Source organism: Drosophila mauritiana, chromosome X (genome assembly GCF_004382145.1).
Source record: "Drosophila mauritiana strain mau12 chromosome X, ASM438214v1, whole genome shotgun sequence".
Classification (NCBI taxonomy): Eukaryota; Metazoa; Arthropoda; class Insecta; order Diptera; family Drosophilidae; genus Drosophila; species Drosophila mauritiana.
The window spans coordinates 17892587-17918976 of NC_046672.1; the positions used below are offsets into that span (position 1 = coordinate 17892587).

General features: G+C 49.6%; 4 protein-coding genes across 5 annotated transcripts; 2 read left to right on the top strand and 2 right to left on the bottom strand.

Moving 5' to 3' along the window:
• Positions 1 to 237: 237 nt before the first annotated feature.
• Positions 238 to 14087, top strand: LOC117146930 (dynein heavy chain 6, axonemal). Its single transcript, XM_033313574.1, has 27 exons — positions 238 to 1059; positions 1122 to 1386; positions 1443 to 1587; positions 1649 to 1999; positions 2059 to 2154; positions 2211 to 2341; positions 2399 to 2973; positions 3036 to 3446; positions 3517 to 3907; positions 3966 to 4242; positions 4296 to 4910; positions 4966 to 5418; positions 5481 to 6304; positions 6364 to 6958; positions 7018 to 7167; positions 7228 to 8467; positions 8532 to 8711; positions 8767 to 9033; positions 9087 to 9272; positions 9335 to 9684; positions 9741 to 9882; positions 9940 to 10943; positions 11003 to 11183; positions 11242 to 11993; positions 12054 to 13122; positions 13185 to 13655; positions 13718 to 14087. The coding sequence occupies exons 1-27, from the start codon at positions 292 to 294 to the stop codon at positions 14072 to 14074; spliced, it is 12246 nt and encodes a 4081-aa protein (XP_033169465.1). The 5' UTR covers positions 238 to 291; the 3' UTR covers positions 14075 to 14087.
• Positions 14088 to 14104: 17 nt separating this feature from the next.
• Positions 14105 to 21046, bottom strand: LOC117146931 (xenotropic and polytropic retrovirus receptor 1). Of its 2 annotated transcripts, none has more exons than XM_033313576.1 (7): positions 20823 to 21046; positions 17851 to 18011; positions 17376 to 17774; positions 16051 to 17026; positions 15823 to 15992; positions 15628 to 15761; positions 14105 to 15565 (listed from the first exon to the last, which is right to left on the bottom strand). In XM_033313576.1, exons 2-7 carry the CDS (start codon positions 17917 to 17919, stop codon positions 15289 to 15291), a joined length of 2025 nt encoding a protein of 674 aa, XP_033169467.1. In that variant the 5' UTR covers positions 17920 to 18011; positions 20823 to 21046; the 3' UTR covers positions 14105 to 15288. The 2 variants fall into 2 exon arrangements, with proteins under 2 accessions (XP_033169467.1, XP_033169466.1); XM_033313575.1 differs by having other exon boundaries at positions 15289 to 15565; positions 20827 to 21046.
• Positions 21047 to 21411: 365 nt separating this feature from the next.
• LOC117147195 (transcriptional adapter 3-B) lies at positions 21412 to 24055 on the top strand. The gene has a single exon (XM_033313995.1). It carries the CDS (start codon positions 21548 to 21550, stop codon positions 23216 to 23218), a length of 1671 nt encoding a protein of 556 aa, XP_033169886.1. The 5' UTR covers positions 21412 to 21547; the 3' UTR covers positions 23219 to 24055.
• A 301-nt stretch (positions 24056 to 24356) lies between these two features.
• On the bottom strand, positions 24357 to 26118 carry LOC117147193 (transcriptional protein SWT1). The gene is made up of 4 exons (XM_033313994.1): positions 25926 to 26118; positions 25591 to 25845; positions 24912 to 25532; positions 24357 to 24848 (listed from the first exon to the last, which is right to left on the bottom strand). The coding sequence occupies exons 1-4, from the start codon at positions 26029 to 26031 to the stop codon at positions 24625 to 24627; spliced, it is 1206 nt and encodes a 401-aa protein (XP_033169885.1). The 5' UTR covers positions 26032 to 26118; the 3' UTR covers positions 24357 to 24624.
• Between the last annotated feature and the right edge of the window lie 272 nt (positions 26119 to 26390).

A 26390-nucleotide genomic window follows, 5' to 3' on the forward strand; every position in this document is an offset into this window, starting at 1 on the left:
TGAAAACTAAATTTAAATTTAAATATCAATACAGTAATATATAGATTCATGAAAATTTTTAATACATTAGGATCCTTAAAAAAATTAAGCATCCTCCAAGTTGTAACTAAATAAGCATTAATATTACAGAGTATCTGGAGTTATGTTAGCAAACAAACTTCCACCCCTTTTCCGGATGTCTGACAACAGTAGACATGGCGACGGAATAACAATTTGGAGCAACCAACAGCTGTCAGTCGGTGTGAAGCCGATCAAAACCTAGCCACATACAGCCGGATTCTCTCTAGCCCGATGTCCGGGATGTACCGCCAGCTGCTTCCCAAGGGTAAGGATAGGAGCAAAATCAAGATCAAGGGCAAGGAGAAGGAGAGGGAGAAGGAGGAGGACGACGATGGGTCACAGAAGGCTCGGGAACGGGGAAGAAGTAGGCGGCAGTCGGCAGGAGGCGGCGATCATTCCGGAGATATGGGTTTTAAACGCGTAACCGGCGATGAGCGACCGAGTAGCATGTCCATGGATCGACTTGATAGCGATTTCACCGCCTTCACGGATCGCGCCAGCGATGTCAACGACGGCAGCATTACGGGTCCGGCGGATGGCAGTGAGAAGAAGGCACAAGCCGGCAGCAGCGGGAAGCACAAGAGGGCCTCCAAGCACCGGCTGAACTTTTCCACTTCGAAATCGGGAGGCTCGGCTACAGGTAACAAATCGCGCAGTGCCAGCACCACAAAGATCACCACGGGAGCATCGCTCATTCCGGATCTGAATCTGATCATCAACCGGATGCGCAACATGCCGGATGATTCGTTCGTCTACATGGACTACATGCTGCCCCACGACAGCGAGTACTTCACGCCGTACAGCCTGCGGGAGGTGGAGTACAAGGATCTGAACACGTACGAACCCTTCTATACCGTCACCCGGCACGGCGTCACCTTCTGGCACTGCTCCGAGAACTTCTTCACGCCACTGGACCAGTGGCAGCAGGAGTTCAAGCAGTTCCTCAGCATCATCCAGATACGATCCTTCTCCATCTTCCGGCTGTGGAAGGGTTTCAAGGTGAGTTAAATCAGTTGGTTACTGATAGTTTAAATCTTTACTGATGTTTTCCCATCCCTTAGGTATGGGAAAAGACGATCAAGTGGCGGAAACTGAACGAGGCACGGGACTTTCTGCAGAACAACCTCTTCATCGTGATTCCCCAGCTGGCCAAAGCGATCCTGCGCATGCGCAGCGATATTGTGCAGTTGCAGCGATTGAATTTCGTCAATGTGTCCAACATTGAGAACTGGCATCCATTCTACTTCCTGGAGACGCACATGCGCATCTATGAGCAGCTGCACAAGACCTTCACCGACTTCCGGGAGTTTATTGCCAAGACGATATGTGAGTTTAACCGTAACTGGAGTCCGCATTTAACCCTAATTAATGCGTAAATATAGTTCGAGCTTGCACGGATGCCATCCAGGCACGCGGCTTCTATCCGGATGACGAGGTCAACTACTATCCATCGCTGAAAAAGATGCGTGAAGCGCACAGCTTTATGGACCGAGCACGGAAGAGGGCCTTCTGCAAGACCCTGACCAAGTGTGAAAACGCATTCGACCTTTCTAGAATTGATCCTAATCTTTTGCCTTCTCCAAATTAGTTTCCTCACCTACTGCGACATGATGGTGTACCAAATGCTGTACCGGATCACGATCAAAAGTTTTGAGGATTTGGCCACTTCGTTCGAGGTGCACGACGAAGTTGGTCCTTCGGAGGCGGATATCAATAGACATGATCGGGTGGACAAGCGGATCGAGAAGCAGCGACCACAGGACAAGCCGCAAAGTCCATTCTTTTTGGCCATGTTGCGTCTACTGCCCGATCGCATTGATATCGAGCCGTCGGAGGATATTATCAGGATTATATTTCAGCGCATCACAGGACTCATTCTGGAGACGGTCCTCGAAATCCATCCGTTCACCACAGATCCCTTCTTCACGCAGTACACCCAGTAGGTTGCGTAACTTGTGCATCCGAAAGCGGATTAATAACTGAACTATGTAATCTTAGACCCTCGATTATGGGACGCCAGGAGGAGGTGCTATACGATGGTGCCCCCGATTTGCACTATCTGCTGCGCGCCGATATACAATTTCAGTATAATCGGTAGGTAAACATTGATAAAATACTACATTTGAAGAATAATACCTTTTTCGCACTAGCAAAAATATGTTCGTACTAATACGAAAAGCTTATGAAAGGGCGCGACTTTATACGCAGAGATTCCACCAAATTCGTGAAAACTTTGAGATTGACAATAGTACAGATCCCACGGTTCTCAATACGGAAAGAGGTATATATATGAAAATATGATATTTAAGATTATTTATATAAATCGTGTACTTTTCAGATCTTCAATTACTGCGAGCGTACTGCGATAGATACTGCAACAATGTGAGGGCTTTGGATGGCATCTTGGAATACGTATTCCTGGGTCTGCTAAAGCTCACCCAGACGAACTTCAAGGATACGGTGACGCCGGTCTGTTCCCGACTCCAGAACGTCCTGGCCACATACCTGCCCAAATTGGCCGAGGAGGAGACCACACGACTGTACGAGGAGGCACAGGATTTCCATGGCAGGATCTGCTACGAACCGCACGAGACTCTGGAGATTGTGGCCCACATCCGATTTCTGGACAAGTGCTCCACCGAACTGGACGGGATATTCGATGGCATCGACTATGTGCACGATCTGTTGCTCATTATCAAGGACTTTGGCATACCCATCGATGACGATTCCAAGGAGGATTACATGGATACCGAAGACTATTTGAATAGGACGCGGGAGACGCTGGAGGAGATCAGAGAGAAGCGACAGGAATTTATCAATCGACTCGAGGATGCCATGCAGGATGACATAGCGGCGCTCAAGGAGGAGATCCATGAGGTGGCCGTCGAAGCCATGCAGCCCTGGCTGCTGGATGTGAGTTATTCGAAACGAATTTGTACATATATTACTTTTATTAAACTTGATATATTCCCTAGGCCAATTCCAACCGATTGTCGGTCACCAATAAGTTAGATTCCATGCTGGAACACCTGAACAAATGTCGTGAGACAGCCGACGAGTTCCTTGGCTACCAGAAGGAGTTCCAGATTGACTTGACCATGTACGATGAGATGGCCAGCGGCTTCTATGACATACGGATGCGCCAGAATCTCTATCGCACGTGGTCCGATTGGGAGGAATCGCTGGCCGAGTGGATAGTGTCCGATTTCAACACCCTAAATGTGGTGGATATGGTTGAACTGAACTCCAAGACGATCAAGAACTGCATGCAGTTCCAAAAGTATCTGCCCGAAAACAACATAGTCCCAGTGCTCCAGAAGTCCGCAGAGGCATTCAAGGAGAAACTCCCAGTGATCGGTTACCTGCGTAATCCCAATTTAAGAGCCGTAAGTTGAGGGTTCAGAGAGATATATATATAATATATATATAATATCCCCTAATCATCTATCCACTTAGCGTCACTGGGCGGAGATCGAAGATCTGCTTAATCGCAAGTTCTTCCAAGAGAAGGACATCCTAATCCAGACATACGAGGATGTGCACGCATTCGACGATGTCGCCGTCGGCGAGGCTCTGATGCAGATATCCTCGCAGGCCACCGGCGAGGTGCAGCTGGAGAATATGCTAAAGGGCATCGAAACCACCTGGAAGGAGACGGAACTGTCTATTGTACCGCACCATGACGCCAAGGACGTCTTCATACTGGCCGGCACGGAGGAGTTACAGGCCGTTCTCGATGATTCCAATGTGAATATCAACACGATAGCCGCATCCAAGTTTGTGGGTCCCATCAAGGGCAAGGTGGACGAGTGGATCAATGCCATGGACCAGTTTGCCAAGACCTTCGGTGGGTTATATATTTTGAATTAAGATTTGGTATCCTTAATCAATCAATTCCGAAACAGAAAGCTGGATGGACTGCCAGGGAGCTTGGATCTACCTGGAGGCCATCTTCGCCTCGGCGGATATTCAGCGACAGCTGCCCCAAGAGGCCAAGATGTTCTTTACGGTGGACAAGAGCTTCAAGGAGACGGTCCGCCAGGCAAAGAAGGTGGCTCTGGCCCTGCCCACCATGTCCAGCGCGGATGTGCACAAGGTGCTGGTGGAGAATAACCGTTTGCTGGATCTCATATCACGCGGATTGGAAGCATATTTGGAGGTGAAACGGGTGGTCTTCCCCAGGTAAGGAGACACAATCAATACTTATATAAAATATATAAATGAATACCCCATAGATTCTACTTTCTGTCCAACGACGAACTGCTGGAGATCCTGGCACAAACTCGAATTCCCCAGGCAGTGCAGCCGCATCTGCGCAAGTGCTTCGATGCCATCTACCGATTGGAATTTGGATCGAAGGAAGGCGGCGACGGCAAGATGGTGGCCACCAACGACATCGTTGCCTTCCTCTCACCCGAGGGCGAGAAGCTGCAGTTTGGCAAGGGTCTGAAGGCTCGTGGAGCCGTGGAGGAATGGCTCAGCAAGGTGGAGGAGGCCATGTTTGTGTCATGCAAGCGGTACATGCGATTCGGTTACCAGTGCTATCCGGCCAAGGAGCGCGAGGACTGGTTCCAGGATCATCCCAACCAGGTGGTGCTCACCGTCTCCCAAGTGCAGTGGGCCGCCGACATTCATCGCATCTACGAGGGCAAGGAGCGCAATCCCCTGAACATTTTGGAGAAGATGGCCAAGTTTGAGATCAAGTGCCTGAAGGATCTGGGCGCCCTCGCTGCGTTGACCAGGAAGAACATTAGCTCGCTGCTGCGCAAAATCCTGTGCGCCCTGATCACCATCGATGTGCACGCCAAGGATTCGGTGCGCATGCTCATCGAAAAGGAAGTCTGCAAAGCGTAAGTGTCGAGTCTGCGAAATGTTGAGCCAAGATTGTAAGATTCTTTCCATCAGATCGGACTTCAACTGGCTAAAGATGCTGCGATTCTACTGGGCCGATGAGACGGAAACGGTCTACTCCCGCATGGCCGCCGCCAATATTCCGTACTATTATGAGTACTTGGGTGCCGGCGGTGTCCTGGTGCTCACCCCGCTGACGGATCGCTGCTACCTCTGTCTGATGGGCGCCTTCCAGATGGATCTGGGCGGAGCTCCGGCCGGACCAGCCGGAACAGGCAAGACCGAGACCACGAAGGATCTGGCCAAGGCGTTGGCCAAACAGTGCGTCGTCTTTAATTGCTCAGATGGCCTGGACTACAAGATGATGGGACGTTTCTTCTCGGGATTGGCCCAATGCGGCGCCTGGTGCTGCTTCGACGAGTTCAACCGAATCGACATCGAAGTGCTGTCCGTGATTGCCCAGCAGTTGATCACCATCCGAACGGCCAAGGCCATGAGGGTGAAGCGGTAGGACATTTACACATTTAAAGAAGTTAATCCCCATTGATTAAGTACCTCCTATTCCACAGCTTTATCTTCGAGGGTCGGGAGATCAAGATCAATCGTTCCTGCTGCGTCTTCATTACCATGAATCCCGGCTACGCCGGTCGAACTGAACTGCCCGATAATTTAAAGGCCCTGTTCCGACCCATCTCGATGATGGTGCCCGACTACGCACTCATTTCGGAGGTGATTCTGTACTCGGAGGGCTTCGAGGATCCCAAGATCCTGGCCCGCAAGATGGTGCAGATGTACCAGCTCTGCAGTCAGCAGCTCAGCCAGCAGAATCACTATGATTTCGGTATGCGAGCCGTGAAGTCTGTCCTGGTGATGGCTGGAGCTCTCAAGAGAGCCTCGCCCAATCAACGGGAGGATATCACCCTGATTGCGGCACTTAGAGACTCCAATATACCCAAGTTTCTGGCTGACGATGCGGTCCTGTTCCGTGGCATCCTTAGCGATCTGTTTCCGGGCGTGGAATTGCCGGACTCACAGCATCCGCATCTGGAGGCCAGTTTGCGACTGGGACTGCGGCAGAAGAATCTCCAGGCGGTGCCGACCACCATCCGAAAGTGTCTGCAATTGTACGAGACGATGTGCGTCCGATGGGGTGTCATGTTGGTGGGTCCCACCGGTGGCGGTAAATCCGTGGTTCTGCATGCCCTCGAGTTCGCTCTCTCACATCTCTTCGAGAACGAAGTGCAAGACCCGAACTTTCGGCCAGTGGTCATCCAGACAATGAATCCCAAGGCGGTGACCATGAACGAGCTGTACGGCTATGTGGATCTCAAGACGCTGGAGTGGCAGGATGGCTTACTGGGCCTGGCGGTGCGAACTGCCACCACAGTCGAAGGTAAGATCCCCTGCAGAGATATTTAGATGTTAAAAGATCTTCCTAAACTCCCGATTCAGATGAGATTCACCAATGGATCATGTGCGATGGCCCCGTTGACGCAGTATGGATCGAGAACTTGAACACGGTGCTGGATGATAACAAGATGCTGTGTCTGGCCAACTCGGAGCGCATCAAGCTGACCGCTTGGATCCACATGCTCTTCGAGGTGCAGGATCTTCTGCAGGCTTCGCCTGCCACCGTTTCCCGTTGCGGCATGGTCTATGTGGATCCCGGCGATCTCGGCTGGATACCACTGATCGACACCTGGCGGGAGGTGGACATGAAGCACAAGCTGCCCGCTCCACTGGCCGAGTTCTGCTACCAGCTCTTTGTGGGCTATTTCGACAAGGCTCTGAAGATCGAACGGAAGCGGGCGGTGTACACCATCCACCAGGTGCTGGGATCCAAGGTACGACTGTGCTGTGAGCTGACCTCTGCCCAGTTCGAGGCGGTCAAGTGGTCGGCATTGGGTGAAGAGCAGGGCAAGGAACTGGTGACGAAGATCTTCGCCTGGGCGGTGCTCTGGGCCATTGCCTCTAATCTCAAGGATGCCGAGAAGGTGTCCTTCGAGGAGCAGTGGAGCAAGGCCATTGCCCAACATCCGAATATGACGTAAGAATGGTGGCTGTAGTTACCAAATACCAAGTTATGCATTCCTATTCCCCGCGCAGCCTACCCAACTTCACCTTGTGGAACTATCGCATCGACCTGGAGAAAATGGACTGGGGCAGCTGGCTAGATATCATGGCCAAGTTTGTCTTCGATCCGGAAACCTCTTATTATGACATGCAGGTGCCAACGGTGGACACCACCAAATACGGGTAAGTGCTGTCTTGTAACTAAATACATGACAACAAAAGAGTAATCCCAATCCCCTCCAGCTATGTGTCCGATCTCCTGTTCAAACGGGGCATGCCCGTCATGGTGACTGGAGATACGGGCGTGGGCAAAACTGTCCTGGCCATCAGTTGCATGAAACGACTGTCGCAGGGCAATGTCATCCCAGTGATCTTGAACTTCTCCGCCCAGACGAGCAGCATGCGCACCCAAGAGATGATTGAGGGGCCGCTGGAGAAGCGCAAGAAGACCCAGCTGGGTGCTCCGGTGGGCAAGACCGTAATCGTTTTCATTGACGACGTGAATATGCCCAAGCTGGATACCTACGGAGCCTCGCCGGCCATTGAGTTGCTGCGCCAATTCCTTGACTTTAAGGGCTTTTACGATCGGGAGAAGCTCTACTGGAAGGAGATTCTGGACGTAGTCCTGGGCTGTGCCTGTGCTCCGCCTGGAGGAGGTCGAAACCCACTCACTCCGCGCTTTGTCCGTCACTTTGCCTTGTTCTCCTTGCCGAAACCGAATGAGGAGACCCTAACCCAGATCTTCAATGGCATCCTGCGGGGCTTCCTGCAAACGTTCTCCTCCGCAGTAAGAGCTCTCTCGGAGCCCATGGTGAATGCGTGTGTGGATGTCTATATGCGAGTGGCTACTGTAATGTTGCCCACACCGGATAAGTCGCACTATATCTTCAATCTGCGCGATCTATCCAAGTGTATACAGGGTATCCTGCAGGCGAGCAATCTACACTACAACCAGGAGAACCAGATACTCCGACTGTTCTACCACGAAACCACTCGTGTGTTTCACGACAGATTGATTAACATAGAGGACAAGAACATTTTCAAGACCCTGATGAAGGAAGTATGCTTGGACCACTTCAATCGCCCGGTGATCAACGACAATGAGCCACCGATACTCTTCGGTGACTTTATGGTCTTTGGCAAGCCGAAGAACGAGCGTATCTACGATGAGATTAGGGATCATGCGAAGCTGGAAAGCGTTCTCAACGATTACATTGCGGACTACAACTCGGTGGCGGTGGGTAAGCAAATGAAGCTAATCCTCTTCCAGGATGCCATGGAGCACACGGTCCGATTGGCGCGACTTTTGCGCAGCGATCGCGGAAATGGACTGCTGGTGGGCGTGGCCGGAATGGGAAAACAATCCCTCACCCGGCTGGCATCCCACGTCAACGAGTACAACTGCTGGCAGATCGAGATGCGACGCAACTACGACCTAAATGCTTTCCATGAAGATCTGAGAGTCCTCTACCGCATCGCTGGAGTGAGTGCTTAAGTTACATTAACTAAGTTTTTTCGCCTACATCTTCCGTTTAAATCTCCAACAGATCGATAATCAACCGGTGACCTTCCTATTGATAGACAGTCAGATCGTGGAGGAGGAGTTCCTTGAGGATATCAACAACATTCTCAATTCCGGGGAAGTGCCCAATCTATTCGAGGGTGATGAGTTCGAGAAGATCATCTTGGACGCCCGTGACGGATGCAATGAGAACAGAAAAGATGATGTGGGTATACCAAAATGGACTAATCTGGATTTACCCTATCTTTTATCTGGTTTAGCCCTGCACACGAGATGACATCTACAAGTTCTTCATCAACCGGGTGAGGAACAATCTGCACGTGGTGATGTCGATGAGTCCGGTTGGCGATGCCTTTCGGCGCAGATGCCGCATGTTCCCCTCGCTAGTCAACTGCACCACGATCGATTGGTTCACCAGCTGGCCAACGGAGGCCCTATATTCGGTGGCCCTCGGGTTGCTCACAAAGATCGCACCCAAAATGGAGGATCGCATCTCGCTGGCGAGCACAACCGTCTTTATGCATAAGGTAAGTGCGGTTTCTTCGAAGGAATAGCCTGCTTCAAATGAAATCCCTTCCAGACTGTTGAAGATGCCTCAGTGAAGTTCTACAAGGAAATGAAGAGGCACTACTATACCACACCGAGTAGCTATCTGGAGTTGTTAAAGCTGTACCAGAATCTGCTGAAGATCAAAAACATGGAGATCATAGCCAAGAGAAAGCGAATCGCCAATGGCCTGAACAAGCTTCTGGAGACCAATGAAGTGGTAAGTAACTAATTCTCCTTCATCCTTAGAAGATAGATCCCAAGTTCTATTCCAATAATTAGATCGCAGTTATGGGAAAAGAGCTGGAGGTAATGGTGCCCCAGCTGGATGAGAAATCCGCCATGATGAAGTCCCTGGTGGACAATCTGACCAAGGAGACCAAGCAGGCGGATGCCGTGAAGCAGAGCGTGCTAGAGGACGAGATGAATGCCAAGGAGAAGGCGGCGGTGGCTCAGGCGATATCCGAGGATGCCGGAAAAGATTTGGAGATTGCCATGCCGGCGCTGCGAGAGGCGGAGGAAGCACTAAAGGGTCTGACCAAGGCGGACATCAATGAACTGAAGTCCTTCACCACGCCGCCGGCTCTGGTGCAGTTCTGCATGGAGGCGGTCTGCATTCTGCTGGGTGTGAAGTGAGTGGGTTTACCCTATTTTATGTTCCCCTATCCACCTATTTTATCCTTTGCAGACCCACCTGGGCATCCGCCAAGGCCATCATGGCTGACATAAACTTCATCAAGCGGCTGTTTGAGTATGACAAGGAGCACATGAAGGAGGATACCCTGAAGAAGGTCAAGAAGTACATCGACCACAAGGACTTTGTGCCGGCTGTACGTTTACTTCCTTAGCTAGCAGAGTTCTTTGACTAACCATCTCGCTATTCACAGAAATTTGAGAAGGTCTCCAAGGTGGCCAAGTCGATGAGCATGTGGGTAATATCCATGGACAAGTTCTCCAAGGTGTACAAGGTCGTGGAGCCGAAGATCAAGCGAAAGGAGGCCGCCGAAGCGGAACTCAAGGAGGTGATGACCGTGCTGAGGCAGAAGCAAAAGGAGCTGGCTGCCGTGGAGGCCAAGATTCAAGGACTTCGCGACAGTCTCGAGGAGAAGCAGCGCGAGTTCCAAGTTATCCAGGACAACGTGGACTTGACCTACGGTAGGATCAATCGAGCAGGTCGCTTGACCTCCGCTCTTTCCGACGAGCAGGTGCGCTGGCGCGAAACGGTCAAGTCCCTAACCGGAGATCTAGCCTGTGTGCCCGGCGATGTCCTGGTGGCCGCCGCCTGTGTCGCCTATTTGGGAGCCTTCTCCCATGAATATCGTCGCGATATGAGTGCTCTGTGGGTGACCAAGTGCCGTGAGCACAAGATTCCCTCCAGTCCCGAGTTCAACTTGCTGAAGGTGCTTGGAGATCCGTACGAGATGCGACAGTGGAATGTGGACGGCCTACCGAAGGATAATATATCCATTGAGAATGGCATATATGCCACCAGGGCTCTGCGTTGGGCCCTCATGATCGATCCTCAAGAGCAGGCCAATCGCTGGATCCGTAACATGGAGCGGGCCAACAATCTGCAGGTGATCAAGATGACCGACTCGACCATGATGCGGGTGCTGGAGAACGCTGTACGCCAGGGGTATCCGGTGCTGCTCGAGGAGATCAACGAGACCATCGATCCCAGTTTGCGACCCATCCTTCAGCGAGAAACGTACCGATTCGAGGGTCGTACCTATTTGAAACTGGGCGACATGGTGATTGACTACGACGACAATTTTAAGCTGTACATGACCACAAAGTTGCCCAATCCTCACTACCTGCCCGAGGTGTGCATCAACGTGACATTGGTCAACTTTCTGGTCACGGAGAGCGGTCTGGAGGATCAATTGCTGGCGTAAGTAATCAATATCATTATAAGCATTTGCACTTCTACAACTCCAATCGTAACCTAAGTGACATCGTGGCCATCGAGCTGCCCGCGATGGAGATCCAGCGTAACGACCTGGTGGTCAAGATCAACTCGGACAAACAGCAATTGCTGGCGCTGGAGGACAAGGTGTTGAAGTTGCTGTTCAACTCCGAAGGAAACATTCTCGACGACGAAGAGCTGGTGGAGACACTGAACGATGCCAAGGTGGGTTCCTTCTCTCGATTGAAATTTGTGATCCATCATCCATCATACTCCCATATAGGAAACATCGCTGATCATTGCCGCCCGATTGATTGACACCGAGGAGACGGAGAAGGTCATCACCGCTTCGCGGGAACGCTACCGCATCCTGGCCTCCCGAGGAGCCATCCTCTACTTTGTGGTCGCAGGCCTGGCCGAGATCGATCCCATGTACCAGTACAGCCTGAAGTACTTCACCCAGGTATTTTGCAATGTCCTCCGCTTGGATCATCCACCTCAGTCCGTGGAGGTGCGCATTTCCACTCTGATGACGGACGAACTGAGAGCCATTTTCGATAACATATCCCGCGGCTTGTTCGAGAACCACAAGATCATCTTTAGCTTCCTGTTGGCGTTGTCGGTGGAGCGGCAAGAGGGTCGAGTTACCGAGGAGGAGTTCCTTTTCCTTTCTCGCGGACCTGTGGGTAACATTCGGACCAAGACTCAGCCGGCCAAGATCAAGATGAGCCAGATCGAATGGGATTCGTGCATCTTTTTGGAGGATAACTTCAGTAGCTTCTTCGGCGGATTTACCGACGAACTGGACAAGCCCTTCTTCATCCAGATGCAGGAGAACAAGGAGGTCTTTGACTTCGCCCAGACGAATCAGCCACCAACGGACAAGTGGAACAAACGACTAAGGGTTTTCCACAAGCTGATGTTCATCTCCGCCTTCCGAAAACCGAGATTCCTGCTCAACGTGGTCTGCTACCTGCAGTCCACCGTGGGCAAGTACTTCACCGAGGCATCAGGTGGTACCCAGTTGAGCTCTGTGTAAGATCTCCTACTCCCAGCTATGGAAAGTTTTGTAATATTTGCCAACCCCCCTTTTAGCTATTTGGACACCTCTGCTGTGACGCCGTTGATCTTTGTGCTGTCCACTGGTTCGGATCCAATGTCTGGCTTCCTCAAGTTCACCACCCAGATGCAGTTCACCGACAAGTACTACTCCATTTCGCTGGGCCAGGGCCAGGGACCACTGGCGGAGAACCTGATCGAAAAGAGCTTGCGACTGGGTCACTGGGTGTTCCTGCAGAATTGCCATTTGGCCACCTCGTTCATGCAGACGCTGGAGACGATTGTGCGAAACCTGACGCTGGGCATCACCAAGGCGCATGTCGATTTCCGGCTCTATCTCTCCTCCATGCCCATACAAACGTTCCCGATCAGTGTACTCCAGAATTCGGTGAAGATCACCAATGAACCGCCGAAGGGCATTAAGGCGAATGTGTTTGGTGCACTGACGGATCTAAAGCAGGACTTCTTCGAGCAGCACATCCAGAATGGCAATTGGCGGGCCATTGTCTTTGGGCTGTGCATGTTCCATGCGGTTTTGCTGGAGCGCAGGAAATTCGGACCCCTGGGATGGAACATCACCTACGAGTTCAGCGAGAGCGATCGGGAATGCGGACTAAAGACCCTCGACTTCTTTATCGATCGGGAGGTTCTGGATGAAATACCCTGGGAGGCCATTCTCTATATCAACGGTGACATCACGTGGGGCGGCCGGGTGACTGACTACTGGGATCTGCGGTGCCTGCGCACCATTCTGACCATCTTTTCGTCGAAGAGGATCATCCAGCCGGACTACAAGTACTGTCGTGGTGATAGCTACTATCGGGATCCGCGCAAGAAAACGCTCACCGAATACTCAGCCTATGTGCAGGGCTTTCCGGTCCTCGAGGATCCCGAGATCTTCGGCATGAACCAGAATGCCAACATCGTGTTCCAGACCAAGGAGACGTCCTTCTTCATCAACACCCTGCTCCTAGGCCAGCCGAGATCCGCCGCCGACGAGGGCCAGGCTATGGAGAATGAGATCGCCCAGCAGACAATCGCACGCATCCAGAAAGCGCTGGCCAACAAGATAAAGAGAGAACCCATCCACGACACGCTCTCTATGGTAGGTCGCATGGTAGTTTCCAAAATGGTGCTCCAATCTTTATCCCCACCCATTTTTTCCAGCTTGACGCCAAGGGTCAAGTGCCATCGCTGACCATTGTGCTGGTCCAAGAGATCGATCGGTTCAACATCGCATTGGGCATCATTCACGACAGCTTGGTCAATTTGTCCAAGGCCATCAAGGGCCTGGTGGTAATGTCCGAGGAGCTGGAGAACGTGTTCAAGGCGCTGCTATCGAACCAGGTGCCCGCGTCCTGGGCCAAGCGGAGCTTCCTCTCGATCAAGCCGCTGCCCAGCTATATATCCGATTTCCAGCGGCGCATCGACTTCATCCAACAGTGGGCGGAGAATGGAGCACCTCGCTCCTACTGGATCAGTGGCTTCTTCTTCCCGCAATCCTTCCTCACCGGCGTCCTGCAGACGTACGCCCGTCGCCGTGTCCTGCCCATTGATTCACTGAAGATCGACTTCGATGTGTTCGAACGGGAACTGGTGCAGCAGGACTTCTTTGAGATGCACACCAACAACATGAGTGTATGTACATATCTCCAGATCGCATTCGATTTCTATTTCCTACACCAACTTTTATCCCGTAGGACCAAAAGCTATATGGCAACCTGCCCGAATGCACCGATGCCGTCATCAATGTGCACGGAATCTTCATCGAAGCAGCTCGCTGGGATTTGAGCAAAGGCGGCCTGTGCGATGCCAACTTTGGCGAGCTCTTCTCCCGGATGCCGGTGGTGAGATTCAAGCCGTGCCTGGAGATTTCGTCGACGGTGCGATATGAGGCGCCGCTCTACAAGACCCAGCAGAGATCCGGTGTTCTCTCCACCACGGGCCATTCGACCAACTTCATACTGGCCGTCCTCTTGCGGAGCCACAACGATCCGGAATTTTGGATTATGCGGGGTACAGCTCTGGTTTCCGCTGTACTCGAAAATATTTGCTAGGTCAAGATACAATTGGCACTTATTGTTTCATTTTTTATGCTGCATACTTAAAGCCGTCTTTATTTCGTTTCATGTTAATTCTCGGGTACTTTCTGCTAAGGTGTACAATATATATTTTATGTGTATGTATGCGTGTGTGTGTGTTCGGCGTTTATTATATAATTTAATTTGTGGATTGAAGTGCAATTGGAGCGGTGTTTTGAAAATCCCTATAGAAGGCACTGAAATATTTACATGCCTGCTTGGGAAATTGTTCATCGCATAAATAGTTGCGATTTCGTATCAAAAGCGCTATTACAAATAGGAATAATTTATTTTCGAAGGATAATTTATCAAAGGCTCAAAATGCGAGCCTACTACTTATGGCAAAATTTGACAAAGTCTTCATTAATATCTGACGAGTTGTTCTTAAGCCTACGTGTATATAGTTATGTAGACGTCTGTACTGTTCGTATATATCATACAAACAACATTGCACTTTTGAAGTTTCGAATGCTAGACCTTGCACACACGCACACACACACTCAGAGCGAGAAGAACACACACAGGCACTACCATACGTATACTATGTACAATTCCGTTCGGGATCAGCTTTAGTTTAAGTTCTTTAAACTTTATTTGTTATATGTTTCTGTTTAATTCAGTTTAAGTTTCGTTTTGGTCACAGTCTATGTCGTATATCAATCAGCAGGTGGACAGACAGATAACAGATAAGGCAGATCTAACTAAAGGACTAACGATTGATAAAGGAATGTGGTGGCTGCAGTTTCATATTCTTGCTGAGTTCTAGTTATTTTGTTCGCCTTTTCTAAGTACTAATACTGCCGTTGTTTACTCCAATTTCTGTGGAAGGTATGGATTTCGAATTGGATTTGGAAACGTCGAAATCTGGCTTAGGGACTAAAGGTAACGGGCTACGGGTTACGGGTTACGGATTACGGGTAAAAGTATAGGTATAGGTTTGGTCTTTTTCGTTAGTTAACCGCATACGTGGAATGCTAAATTAGTTAGAAATCTTATGCACTAATTATTGCTGGACATTGTCTCTCCTCAATTTTAAGTACTTAGTCACTAAATATACAAATTAGCTAAACAACGCAAAAAAAAAATGACGAAAAAAAAGTACGTAAATTGAATTACGGATAAACTTTCGTATAAGACGTTCCGCAAAATCGTTCATTAGGAAGCACAATTCGGTGGGCGGCGATCGTTGCCTACAATTTTTTACTGTCCATATCGATCCTGAGATCGGGCAGCGATCCGCGCGTCTGGAGCAGGCTCCGCTTCTCCGGATCCTTGACCTTCTTGGGCTTTGGTCGGTTCGCCTTCGTGTAGCGATTGATCACACCATCAGCCTCGTCCATCAGGCGCAAGATGAGCGCTTGGTCGGAGGAGTCCAGCGGCGCTATCGAGATGTCACGAACGGCTCGGAACTTACCGCAGTTGTTCAGATGCTCGTTCTCCAACCGGAAAAAGTTCCACACAAACCGACTGCAAGCGAGTAATCTTCGTAAATTACTTGGACAGATTTTGATTCAGGAATCTGTACTCACCGGAATACCTCCAGGATGCCTGTGACGGAGGTCATTATGTCTGAGCTAACGATTTTCATCTCGGTGAGGTAGAAAGATAGCGCCCAAATAAAGCGCAGGGCCAGATCCTCCAAAATGGCAAAGTAGTAAAAACCCTGCAATTTAAGGATATATAGATGATTCTATCTTATACTTATTAGCTGTTATTCAACTTACCGTCGATGAGTAGACAACCTCCTCGCGCAGGAAAGTATTCTCGCCGGCGTTCTTGTCGAACAGACCCCAATCCATTTTGATATCCCATGTGTAGGCGTAGCAAGAGGACACAATCGAGGCGATAATCCACAGCCATGTATAGGGATTATCGAATGTGCTGGAATAGTTCGCTGGAGGAACAGATCCATTAGGAAATAAATATACTTTAAATGGAGATGCAAAACTTACGACTGTGAAAGCTCTTCAGCGTGGCGAAGATCACCACCATGAAGGTTGTGGAGTATTTGCCAGCATTCACCAAATGAGGAAAGGCCTCCCGCGAGTCGCGATATCGGCGCAGGCATTGTGCAAATCGAAACCAGGCGGGCAGGCAATTGACAATCGGCCGGATGATAAAGTCCTTCTCCATGCAAATCGAGGCATCCCTCGCCTCCGTCCAGTTGCCATTTGTGAAATAGAAGCATATGAGATACTCGAAATCGAGGATAGCCGTAGCCAGCGAATTGAGCTGATCGCCCAGCCAGAAATCCGCGAAGCCAACATGAAAGAACGGTGCCGACAGACATCGTCCCGTAATCCGCCACAGCCAGAATCGTGCGTCGTGATAGAGCACATGGAACGGATTGGCCAAAAACAGCACCATAATCAGCGTAAGCGTAAGCGGATTGATGAACGCCGGAATGGCCAAGCTGGCGCTGTACAGGAAGCTCAGCATGCTGAGTGTCCAGATCACGCCGAAGATCGCCGCCAGTTCCATGAGATGCTGCTCGGATAGATGATTTCGCGGATCCAGCTCGAAGATCAGGACATGATTAACGCCAGACGACCGCCAGCCGTAGATGTTCACTCCGATGAGGAAGATGAACTCGATGATTAGCAGGGGGCCGCGGTAGAGTCGGAACGTAACCTTCAGGTTCTCGCCGCTGATCTCGTGGAAGATGGCCGACAGCACCACCACAATGACCAGCACTATGAAGCTGCCGGAGAAGAGGCCCACCTTGAACGTGGTCCACGGACTCTGCTGTTCGCCCAGCGGTGGTACTCGCAATCTCTTCATCGCTCGCTGCCGATCGCCGCCCTCCAGTTCGCCGGTGACCGTCGTCTCCGTCTCATTGATGATATTGTCGATGTCCTTGTTGGTGAAGAAGTGCGAGGCCTCCACATACTCCTGTCTCCATTTGGCACCGGTGTCCACACGCAAAAGCTGTCACCAAATATAGAAATATAGAAACTTTAAGAACATACAGACTTGAGGAAAACTATACAGTGATGTCTAACCCATTATTATCTTAGTATTATTCACTTACTCACATTGTTTATGGCTACCCCCAAATTCTAACTTGTGCAATCCGCATACATTCATTTTTTGCGATAACAGTGACTATTTTTAAGCGACTTTTTCCCCGAAAACCCTACTATAAATTCGTATTATTTATTTCTCACACGAAATGTGTTCTTTCGTGTTCTGCGCCGCAGACATGCAATCTCCAAAGATCTTGACTAGGTCATGGCTGAGCAGTGATGTCTCTGCGGTTGCCGTAAATCAGACTTACTTTATCGTGCTTCTTGAGTATTTTACGAAAGCCGGTGTGATTCAGATTCTGGTAGTTCTGCAGGAGGATCAGACTCAGGTAGAACTCGCTGAAGGCCAACTTCAGTTCGCGCGCCTTGCGATCCGGCAAGGCGGCATGTCGTTTGTGTCCCTTGGACTTCTTGGCACTCCGCTCCGACTCCTCGATGGAGGTCTTCAGTTCGGCATTCAGGGTGGCAAACTTTCGCGTGGCCTCCGCCAGCTTCTCCGAGTAGAACGTATTGATCTTCTTCAGCTCCTTGTCGCAGTAGTGAAAGAAGTTCTCATCGAAGTTGGCGAAGTGCCGCTTCAGCACGTCGTCCTCGACGCTCTCCACCGATGGCGCTTCCTCCACGGCCAAATACAGCATGGCCTTCATTTCCTGTGGCACAGAAATTGGGCTATCAGCTGGTTTCTTCGTTTACTTGGTGGATTTCCCATGTTGAGCCAACACTCACCTCATAGTTGATGTATTGTTTGCGCCACTCGGGCGTTATGTGCGCCGACAGGTGCTCGGCGAACTTCATGGCTGGCGATTCTTCGACCTGGCTATTCTAGGGCTATTCAGTCCAGTCCAGATCGGATCCGTTCCGTTGATCGGCGCTGCAGTGAAGCGCGTCTGAAACGATGGCATTGAAGAGTTGTTAAGGGCACTTCCGGATATCGTATGCGTACTTAAAGCTAGCCAAGTGCATTAGAATCATGCTTGTACTACGTACACTTCAAGATTAGGAAAGATGTATTTTGGAGTGAGTGATTCACCGCCCAAATAGAGCTGTTTTCGCGGCGGATGAGTAATGTGTGGGGTTGAGACTCAAGTCAGCAATGTCCGAGGAACATAGAACCAATCGCCCAGCTTTCGCCGCCGGTAATTTAACGGACGAGCGAGCGGACTAATGGATAATGGCTCAAATCAGTGCAGCAGCTAATCGGGCGTATTAACTAAAGCACGTTGTATGCGACTACCGGCGATCGTGAATTGAACGGTGGGTGGTGGATGGGTGGGTGTGTGTTCTTCACAACTGATAAGCACCCAAGCCCCGAAAAAATATTTGTACGTATAAGCAATAATATACAAACAATTATTGGGGTCTGTGCCACTCGACTCTACAGAATGAATACACATATGTATGTATGGTATATGTTTGTTTATATACATATGTATGTGCATAGGCCATATCATTAACGTGGCCCGCATAACGAGTTAAGCAAATTGGAAAATTTTGTCGCCAGTTCAAACAGCAAACGTATAAGATACAGATAGAGATCTGGATGGGACACTGTTTTAATCAATTGCACAAATATTTGCGTCGCCAACTGCTGCTGTCGTATTTTTCTTGCCATTTAAGCCGCTCATTTTACGGCTGCCCTTCCTCGATTTCTGCCCGGAACTTCCGTTCACACAATACCCTACACAGGAAAAAAGAATTCTAAATATTATACCTCAACTTGATCGTAAATACAACTTCGTTATCTAAATCTAATTATGCAGATATTCAAGCTTTATAAATAGTGCCTCTTTTGTTTTCATTTAATTTTGATATTTATTTATAATTATCAATTGAATGACCTGCTCAGTAGATATTAAATTATCATCAATAGTCATTGCTCATGTCGGAAATTAATCTAGGCACTTAGATATATCACTAAGAAGTACAAAATATGCGTATCAATGGCCCAATCCCTGATTGATTGATTGAATTGTTTGAATGATTGATTAAATGGGAATTACAACATTTCTTATCAGCTATGCATATATCTAATTGAATTTAATGCGCTTTTGATGCACTGATACGGATACGCTGATAATGTTCTCCCCCCACTTAGTTGATTATCATTCCCAGCTGAGCGAGCAACCGAGAAGAGTGGTCAATACCTGGGCGATAATTGATGAGGGGGAGGGAGGGCGTGGCACTGGCTGGCGGTCAATTAACGTCAACAGTGGAGTCTAAAATTAGATGGGCTCGCTGATTGATTAGACCATACACCAACTACCAACTAGCTTATGGCCAACCATGGCAATCGTAATGGATTGTTGGTGCTGTCTCTGATCGATCGACATAGCTGGTGAATCCTGAAGCTATCCCGATCATCCCAGGGCTGCGACCTTATCGCCACTATCGCCGGCGGTTAAAGATTTCTCTTCTCCGGTTTAATTGGCACTGATAACGAGCCGACTGGCCTGCGGACTGGGCTTATAAAACATGTGCTAGTGCCGTTTAAAACAACAGCTGACACACAAAGCCCCATAATCGCTGAGACATCGCCGGAACGGAACACATCGACGACGACGACACACGTAGACGCAAATATTTGATCAATAAAACAAGAGCGGAGGGTTCGTTCAGGTTTTTGGGGGCACTGCGAATACCCTTACCCGCCCGCGGTTATTGTTCGACTTTTCTAGATACTATGTGCAATCACGTTGGGATTATCTCGAAAAACAAACGAGATATAGATTCAAAATAGCTACGATTTTCACTTGTTCCATCATACTGCAAGTTTGCAAATAGCGAAAACAAAGAATTAAGTAAAGCAACAAAGAACTATATAGGCTGATCACTTCTTTTTACTTGAGATAATAGATGGGGGAAGCTTGTATTTATCTTTGTATTGAAGAACAAACAAGGCAAACTTGAAACGAATATATCGTATATATCCATATATCTTATGGAACACAAAACATGAAACCTTTACAAAACATAAGCTAAGCTCAAATAAAACACTTTTGTGTGTTGTTGCTTTATATTAAATTACACACTGTCAAGTTATTTGCATTGTTTTCACTGTTTAATTTTTGGATCTTTCTGCGATCGGATTTTAACTCAAACAAAACACTTTGTTGTAACCTAAACAAATCAAAGTCAAGTTAATTGGCTTATAACGATCGTGTTTTACATATGGCAAGCTCGAATTCTTTGGAAGCGGAAATCTTGGAAATAATAAATCCATCTAAAATAACAAACTTTTGCACTGCTTGAAATTCGAATCATTTATCATTGCAAACCTCTTCTGATAGCGAAAATGCCCAGTTGGGAAAGTGTAGGCAAATCGAATGGAAACAGCGTTTTGAAGCTGGGATATTTGTGCATATGTCGGCACGACTGAACCCAACTAAACCGAACTGAATCGCTGGATGTTGGCTTTTGATTTACGTTGATTTCCGCCCGGGTGAAGGGGTAGGGGGGAGGGGGGGAGGCGTGAGCAGCGAAGGGGGCGTGGCGGCTGAGCGTCAATTCGACTTGTCTTGTGATTTTCGCTTCACAATTGGACAAACAAGGCGCAATTGGAGGCACCCAGTCCGAGATTATCGGATGCTTCGATGTTTGGGTGCTTGGATGTTCGAATGTTTGGATGTGTGTTTGCATGCTTTGGTGGATTTTGGGGGGTGGGGTGGCAAATGGGTGTTCAATTACATAAAATTACATACATACACTGCAGTTTGCACTTGCAGTTCGTCCGCGGAAGGGGGGAATGTGGGGCTACTCTAACATCGCAAGCTGCTCCCGCTGGCCATTACTAATTGTCAACAGTCGCTGATTTGTTAAGTACACTGCTTATCACCGAAATAGCGCGCATATCACTAAAAATTCAGACGACGACGGGCGAAATGCGAACGCCAAACAACAACAAAGAACTGAACAAAAAAAGCAAAGTATTGGTAAACACGCGCGCTACGCGGCCGCCAGTGTTGCACAGCGCTGGAGCAGCGCTGTAGTGCACGATCACTGTTACAGTTGCAGAGAGTATTTTTCACTATTTTATGGATAAAAAATCAGGTGGTATGCAAATGTATGCATGCGATAATATTCCGTTTTCTTCAATTGCTGAAATATAGTCGAATAAACAGTTTCAATTACTGCTAAATATGACTAATGAAATGCTAGCTAAGCATGTTTTAAATAAATATAAATACATCGCTACTCATGAGGATTTTTTTTGCTTGTCCCACTGTGCCTAACCCGCGCGTTTAGCCCATTCCAGTATTTTATCCATCTTGTACATTAGTATTTACACGTCTTCCGCTACGGTCACACTGCCATATCGACGCAAAACAAATTGCGATTTTTACACCACAAGAAAAGGAGGAAAAACAGCAAATATATACGCAATCTACCTAACACACAGGTCCCCAACCAGTCGCAGTCGCGTCCCATGAGTGCGAACCTGAAGAACATCAAACTGGCCCACTTCAGTGGTTCGCTCGGTTCCGGTGGCTTTGGCATCTCTGCGTCATCCGGAGGAGCTGGAAAACTGCCCACAAATGGCACAGGTGGCGGCAAATCCGCGCCAGCGAGCACCTTCCTGGATTCCGAGGTGCTGGCCACGCCCGGTGGCGTCGTTATACCCATAATTCGCACTCGGGATGTGCCCAAACTGCTGCCCACCATTGCAGCCGCACTGCAGCGTCCGGCGGATGATCATTTGGCGGCCGAGGATCTGGACGCAGTGCAACTGGAGCTGGAACAGATGCTCTCCAATGTGGCGCTGCGCACGCGCGTCCTGAAAGCGGAGTATGATAGCCTGGACAAGGATGAGAAGCGCCAGGATCGCAGAAAGCTCGACCGTGTGCCTGGATCGCCACCTTGTCCGGCTAGCATGCTCAACGGCCTGCTGGGCATCGGCAGCAACTCGTCGACGAGTCTGGGCAGCCCGCTGGGCGGCGGAGGCGCCTCATCCTCCAGCCAGTCCAAGCGCAAGCGGGATGAGCCAACGGGCGTGCGCAAGAAGCACTCTTCGATGACCATTCTCAAGCAACAGGGCGTTTCAGGCGGCACCTCGAAGCACCAGGCCAAGAACAGCCCCTTGGCCGTGCACACTGACGACAGCATGGACTATCTGCCCACACTGGTGGCCGCCAATGCCTCTGGATCCGTGCTGCCGCATCACCAGCCGCTGCCGCAGCTACCGAAGATGTCGGTGCCCAAGAACGATACGCCCAACAAGTTCTGGCTATCCGTGGAGCCCTACTGCATGCCGCTAACCAACGAGGATCTGCGCCTAATCGATGACCTGCTGGAGCAGTATTGGGGTCCACTGGTGCCGCCAGTGCCCCCTCTGGGTCCCCACTACTCCACAGTCTGGGCCCAGGAAGATATGAAGGCGCTGCAGCCTGGCGGAGCACGAATCAAATCGAACAACTCCAGCGGTATGCTCAAAAAGGCCGAAGGCATGGTGGAGGAGAGCATCACTGGTCCGCTTACCCAGCGATTGGTGTCCGCCTTGATGGAGGAGTCGCTGATGACGCTGCCCAGCGAACAGGCCGCCGTGGGCGAGCACAGCAACAGCACCACGAGCAGCAGCAACGAGAACACCCACTCGCACTCCTCGTCCTCGGCAAATGCTGCCGCAGCAGCTTCTTCCGGGAACTTCCGATCCCTCGCCATGATGAAACACGGCGTGGGCATCGAACAGCGCCTGAAGAAGACTCTCATCGAGAACGGACTGATCGATGCCAGTGAGTTTGCGGCCCACGAAGACGTGGACGAGGTGCTGATGGAGATCAAGCGCGTGACGACCGAGATCAGCACCATTTCGCAGTTCAACAGCGAGGAATTGAAGCGACTGCGTGCCGTTGCCAGCGAGGAAATCAAGCGCATTGCCATCAAACAGAAATTGGACATGGTGGACCAGGAGATACTCGAGTGCTACAAGCGAATGCTGCAGTATCGGGCCAAGCGCAAGGGCCACACCATCGAGGAGAAGCAGGAGATACTGCGGCTGACCAACGAGCAGCGCCTGCTGGCGGATCAGCTGGAGCGCATGCAGATGCATCTGCCCTGCATTGGCGGCTCCGGCAGCTCCCTGCTCGAGCCAAAGATGTAGGACAGGAGCCTGGCCTGGGGCTGGTGCCAGCTAATGGCCATGCATCAGGCAAAGAGGCAGGTCCGCGACGCTAGCCTCAAGCTGCAGTGCGTCTGAAGGAGCCGCTCCTCCTTACTCGCCACTCCTTTCTTTTCGCCAGACTGTAAATTAGCCACGCTATTCGACACATAGCCGCTAGTGTCTCAATCCCAATCCAAGGTGTGGACGTTTGGGAAGATGCGCTCAAGGTGGCGGAGAAAGTTATGCATTAGTTTTCCGCGAGTTTTGGCATTAGCTTTCCCCGAGTCGAACGCCACTTTTGAGACGTTTTCCACTAGCTTCCAGACCCCCGTATTCTTATCTTCGTCGCCAGACTGTACATTAACAAAGATACATTAGCTCATAGAATGTAGAGTTCCAGATTAAAGAGAAATTAGTTATTTAGATAAGATCTTCAAGTGGCGGAGAGAAGGGTTTGCGTATTTTAAACTGTTCTTTTACAAAATCGTAGTTTCGAATTTCCTTGCTTGGTAACGTGTATTCCGTAATTCCGTGAGCCTAAAGTTTTTGCTCATTTGTTTGTATTGCCTGAAAATTAAATGGATATCCGTAGATTTTACATGCCAAATTTGGTTTTGTGTACATAAAAGTGGAGAATGCTCTTCGCATTATTGGCTAAATGAACTGAAAAACTTTCCGCTGCTCGAATTTCCCACATTTTACAAGCACGTTGTTTCCCTCATGTCTTTCGCAACTATAAATATTGATCCACCCTATTTAACAACACTCCCAAATACATACACTTTGTATAGCTTAAGTTATCGCGCGGCAATAAAGTCGTCACTATCGAGAGTAAAGCACAGAATTTTCCACCATGGGAGTGAGTTCGGAGGAGAGAAACCACCGCGCTGGGCGAACGCTGCGCACGCTTTGAGCTCGATCTGGCCGACGGAGCGGGCCAAGTGAACTCCAGCGGATGTGGGGAATCCTCCTCCGTTGCTCCGGTCTTGTTTGCCCAGCCGATAAGGCGCAATCAAAGTCGGCAACTCCGGGGCGTGCGGCTAATTAAAGCCAAACAAGCGAGCGGGCCATCTTCGATCGGAGGAAGCCCTTCCGGGCCACGCGGATTGGCTATCTTGAACGCTAATCGCCAGGTAAATATATCCAGAAACAATCTTTATTCCACGTAGCAAATGGCAGTTAAATATGATGTCTAATATGTGCAAGTTTAAAGTCTTCGGTGAACACGTCAGTGGCCTTCCTCTGAAAGTATATTAGGTTTTAAGGATTCATTGTACTTCATGTATGCTGCGGTGCATCTTGCTTGACTGGTCGATCCCTTTTGCCTGCCTCCCGATCCCGTATCACAAACGCAGTCACAGTCTTTCGTATACTAAATGTAAAGTGGGAGCTCGGATGGCAGCGAATTAATCGCCGAAGCCAGCGAACTCATCCGCATAGGTGGACATCAGAGCGGAGAGACTGGAGACCTTTATGTTGGAGGCATTGGCCTTGAGCCGGAGGTTCGCGTCGTTGGTGAGAAGCATCATGTGGGGAACCTGCTCCTGCAGCTGCAGGCAGCAATTCACAATGCTGTCGTCCGGGCAATCGATCTTGATCAGGTGATCCGCCTCCTCCAAAGCGGATTGAGCTGCAACAAAGAGAATATACATAGGTTAGTTCCAACGATTTACATACACAATCCACGACCCACCTTGTATTTGCAAGCTCTCGTCGAACTTGGTGTTCAAAAAGCGTATTGCTCGCACGGCAATCAAACGCTTCAGGAAGTCCGACTTGTACTTCAGCTTGTCCAGCTCTTTGATTACTATGTAGGGAAGGTACAGCATGCTCCCCACCGTGCCAGGGAGCACCACATCGGCCAGTCTTTCCACGAACTTGTGGTCGTGTATGAGGACGTTGGTGTCCAGCACAAAGTACATGTAATCCACAAGCCTTGGGGGCAGCTCCTCGGCATCGGCCGCCTGCAGCATCAATAGAGTGTCGTCCTCTTTCTTCGTCTCATCCTGATCCTTCTGTGGGGCCTCCTCTTCAATGGACTCCGCCTGCAGCATCAATTGAGTGTCGTCCCCTTCCTTGGCCTCATCCTGATCCTTTTGTGTAGCATCCTCTCCAATGGAATCCTGCCATTCCATGGGCTCGACCTCCATATCGCTGGCCGTCGAGCCAAATGCACTTGTATTTGTGATGTTGCAGATCTCTGGTTGTTTTTCGATCACCTCTTCGTTGATCTTGGGCACAATATTGTTGTTGCGCTCCTCGCATTGCTGCTTCTGCTGCAGCGAAGCTCTTAATAGCATGAGACGCTGGTTGGCTAGGAAGACGATAAGGAGAACAAGGGATTCGAGTAACTACATGCACTGAGCACTCACCAGGTTGGCTACGTCCCGCCTTCAGGCGATTGGCATCCACCAGGGCTTTTGGCTTTTCCCAGGCATTCCTGGCCACCTTGGCCGGCACCTTTAGGATTCGCTGGGGTGTAGATGTGGATGCACTTGAACGACGAGCTGCCAAGGAACTGTGAGGGCTCCGTTTGGTGGTCCCCTGCTCCTTCCCGTTGTCCTGCATCCGCTTCAGATGGGCCTGCAGGCGCTTGAGGCGATCCTGTGCGGGATGCTGGCCCAGTCCTTGCCCAATCGCGTGGAAAAGAGAAGTTAAATCTTGGTATTTTTGGCAAACACGCAGTTCGCATGGGTGAATGTCTTACCATTTGACGGACGTGGCGTCCTGACGAGCCTAACCAGCTGGTCGTCGTCCAAAGGCCTCAGATTGGATAACTTTGGAGAGTGCTTGCTTTCTCCACCGAGCGACATTTTGTGTTCTCCAACATTTGATTTCAAGCAAGCACTTATTTATTTTGTATTTCAATAGGCACTCCGACTTAGAGGTGGGGAAACTTCGATGTCAACTATGTTTTCAAAAAAATCGAAATCATCGATGTTTTTCGAGGAATCATGGCTGTTCTTCCGTACCTACTGCGCATCGTATAAGAAAAGTGTATAAATTGTAAGTACAAGTTTATTTTCCATATTTTCTTATACAATTAGTAATAGCATATTGCATATTGCACAGCATATTGCAAAATTTGAATACACAAAGACTTGACTGCTGCGATCTTGATTCTTGAAAAAACATGTTCTTGAAATAATTAGTTGCAACTAACTTGGCAAGC

Bases quoted from the DNA above. Each gene is read 5' to 3' on its own strand.
- LOC117146930 (XM_033313574.1), top strand. From the start codon at position 292: ATGTCCGGGATGTACCGCCAGCTGCTTCCCAAGGGTAAGGATAGGAGC. The intron at 2,974-3,035 runs GTGAGTTATTCG...TATATTCCCTAG, and splicing joins TGCAGCCCTGGCTGCTGGAT to GCCAATTCCAACCGATTGTC. The intron at 9,273-9,334 runs GTAAGTAACTAA...TCCAATAATTAG, and splicing joins TTCTGGAGACCAATGAAGTG to ATCGCAGTTATGGGAAAAGA.
- LOC117146931 (XM_033313576.1), bottom strand. From the start codon at position 17,919: ATGAAGTTCGCCGAGCACCTGTCGGCGCACATAACGCCCGAGTGGCGC. The intron at 17,027-17,375 runs GTAAGTCTGATT...ATTTGGTGACAG, and splicing joins TACTCAAGAAGCACGATAAA to CTTTTGCGTGTGGACACCGG. The intron at 15,993-16,050 runs GTAAGTTTTGCA...CTGTTCCTCCAG, and splicing joins GCTGAAGAGCTTTCACAGTC to CGAACTATTCCAGCACATTC.
- LOC117147195 (XM_033313995.1), top strand. From the start codon at position 21,548: ATGAGTGCGAACCTGAAGAACATCAAACTGGCCCACTTCAGTGGTTCG.
- LOC117147193 (XM_033313994.1), bottom strand. From the start codon at position 26,031: ATGTCGCTCGGTGGAGAAAGCAAGCACTCTCCAAAGTTATCCAATCTG. The intron at 25,846-25,925 runs GTAAGACATTCA...CGATTGGGCAAG, and splicing joins GACGCCACGTCCGTCAAATG to GACTGGGCCAGCATCCCGCA. The intron at 25,533-25,590 runs GTGAGTGCTCAG...TCGTCTTCCTAG, and splicing joins GGCGGGACGTAGCCAACCTG to CCAACCAGCGTCTCATGCTA.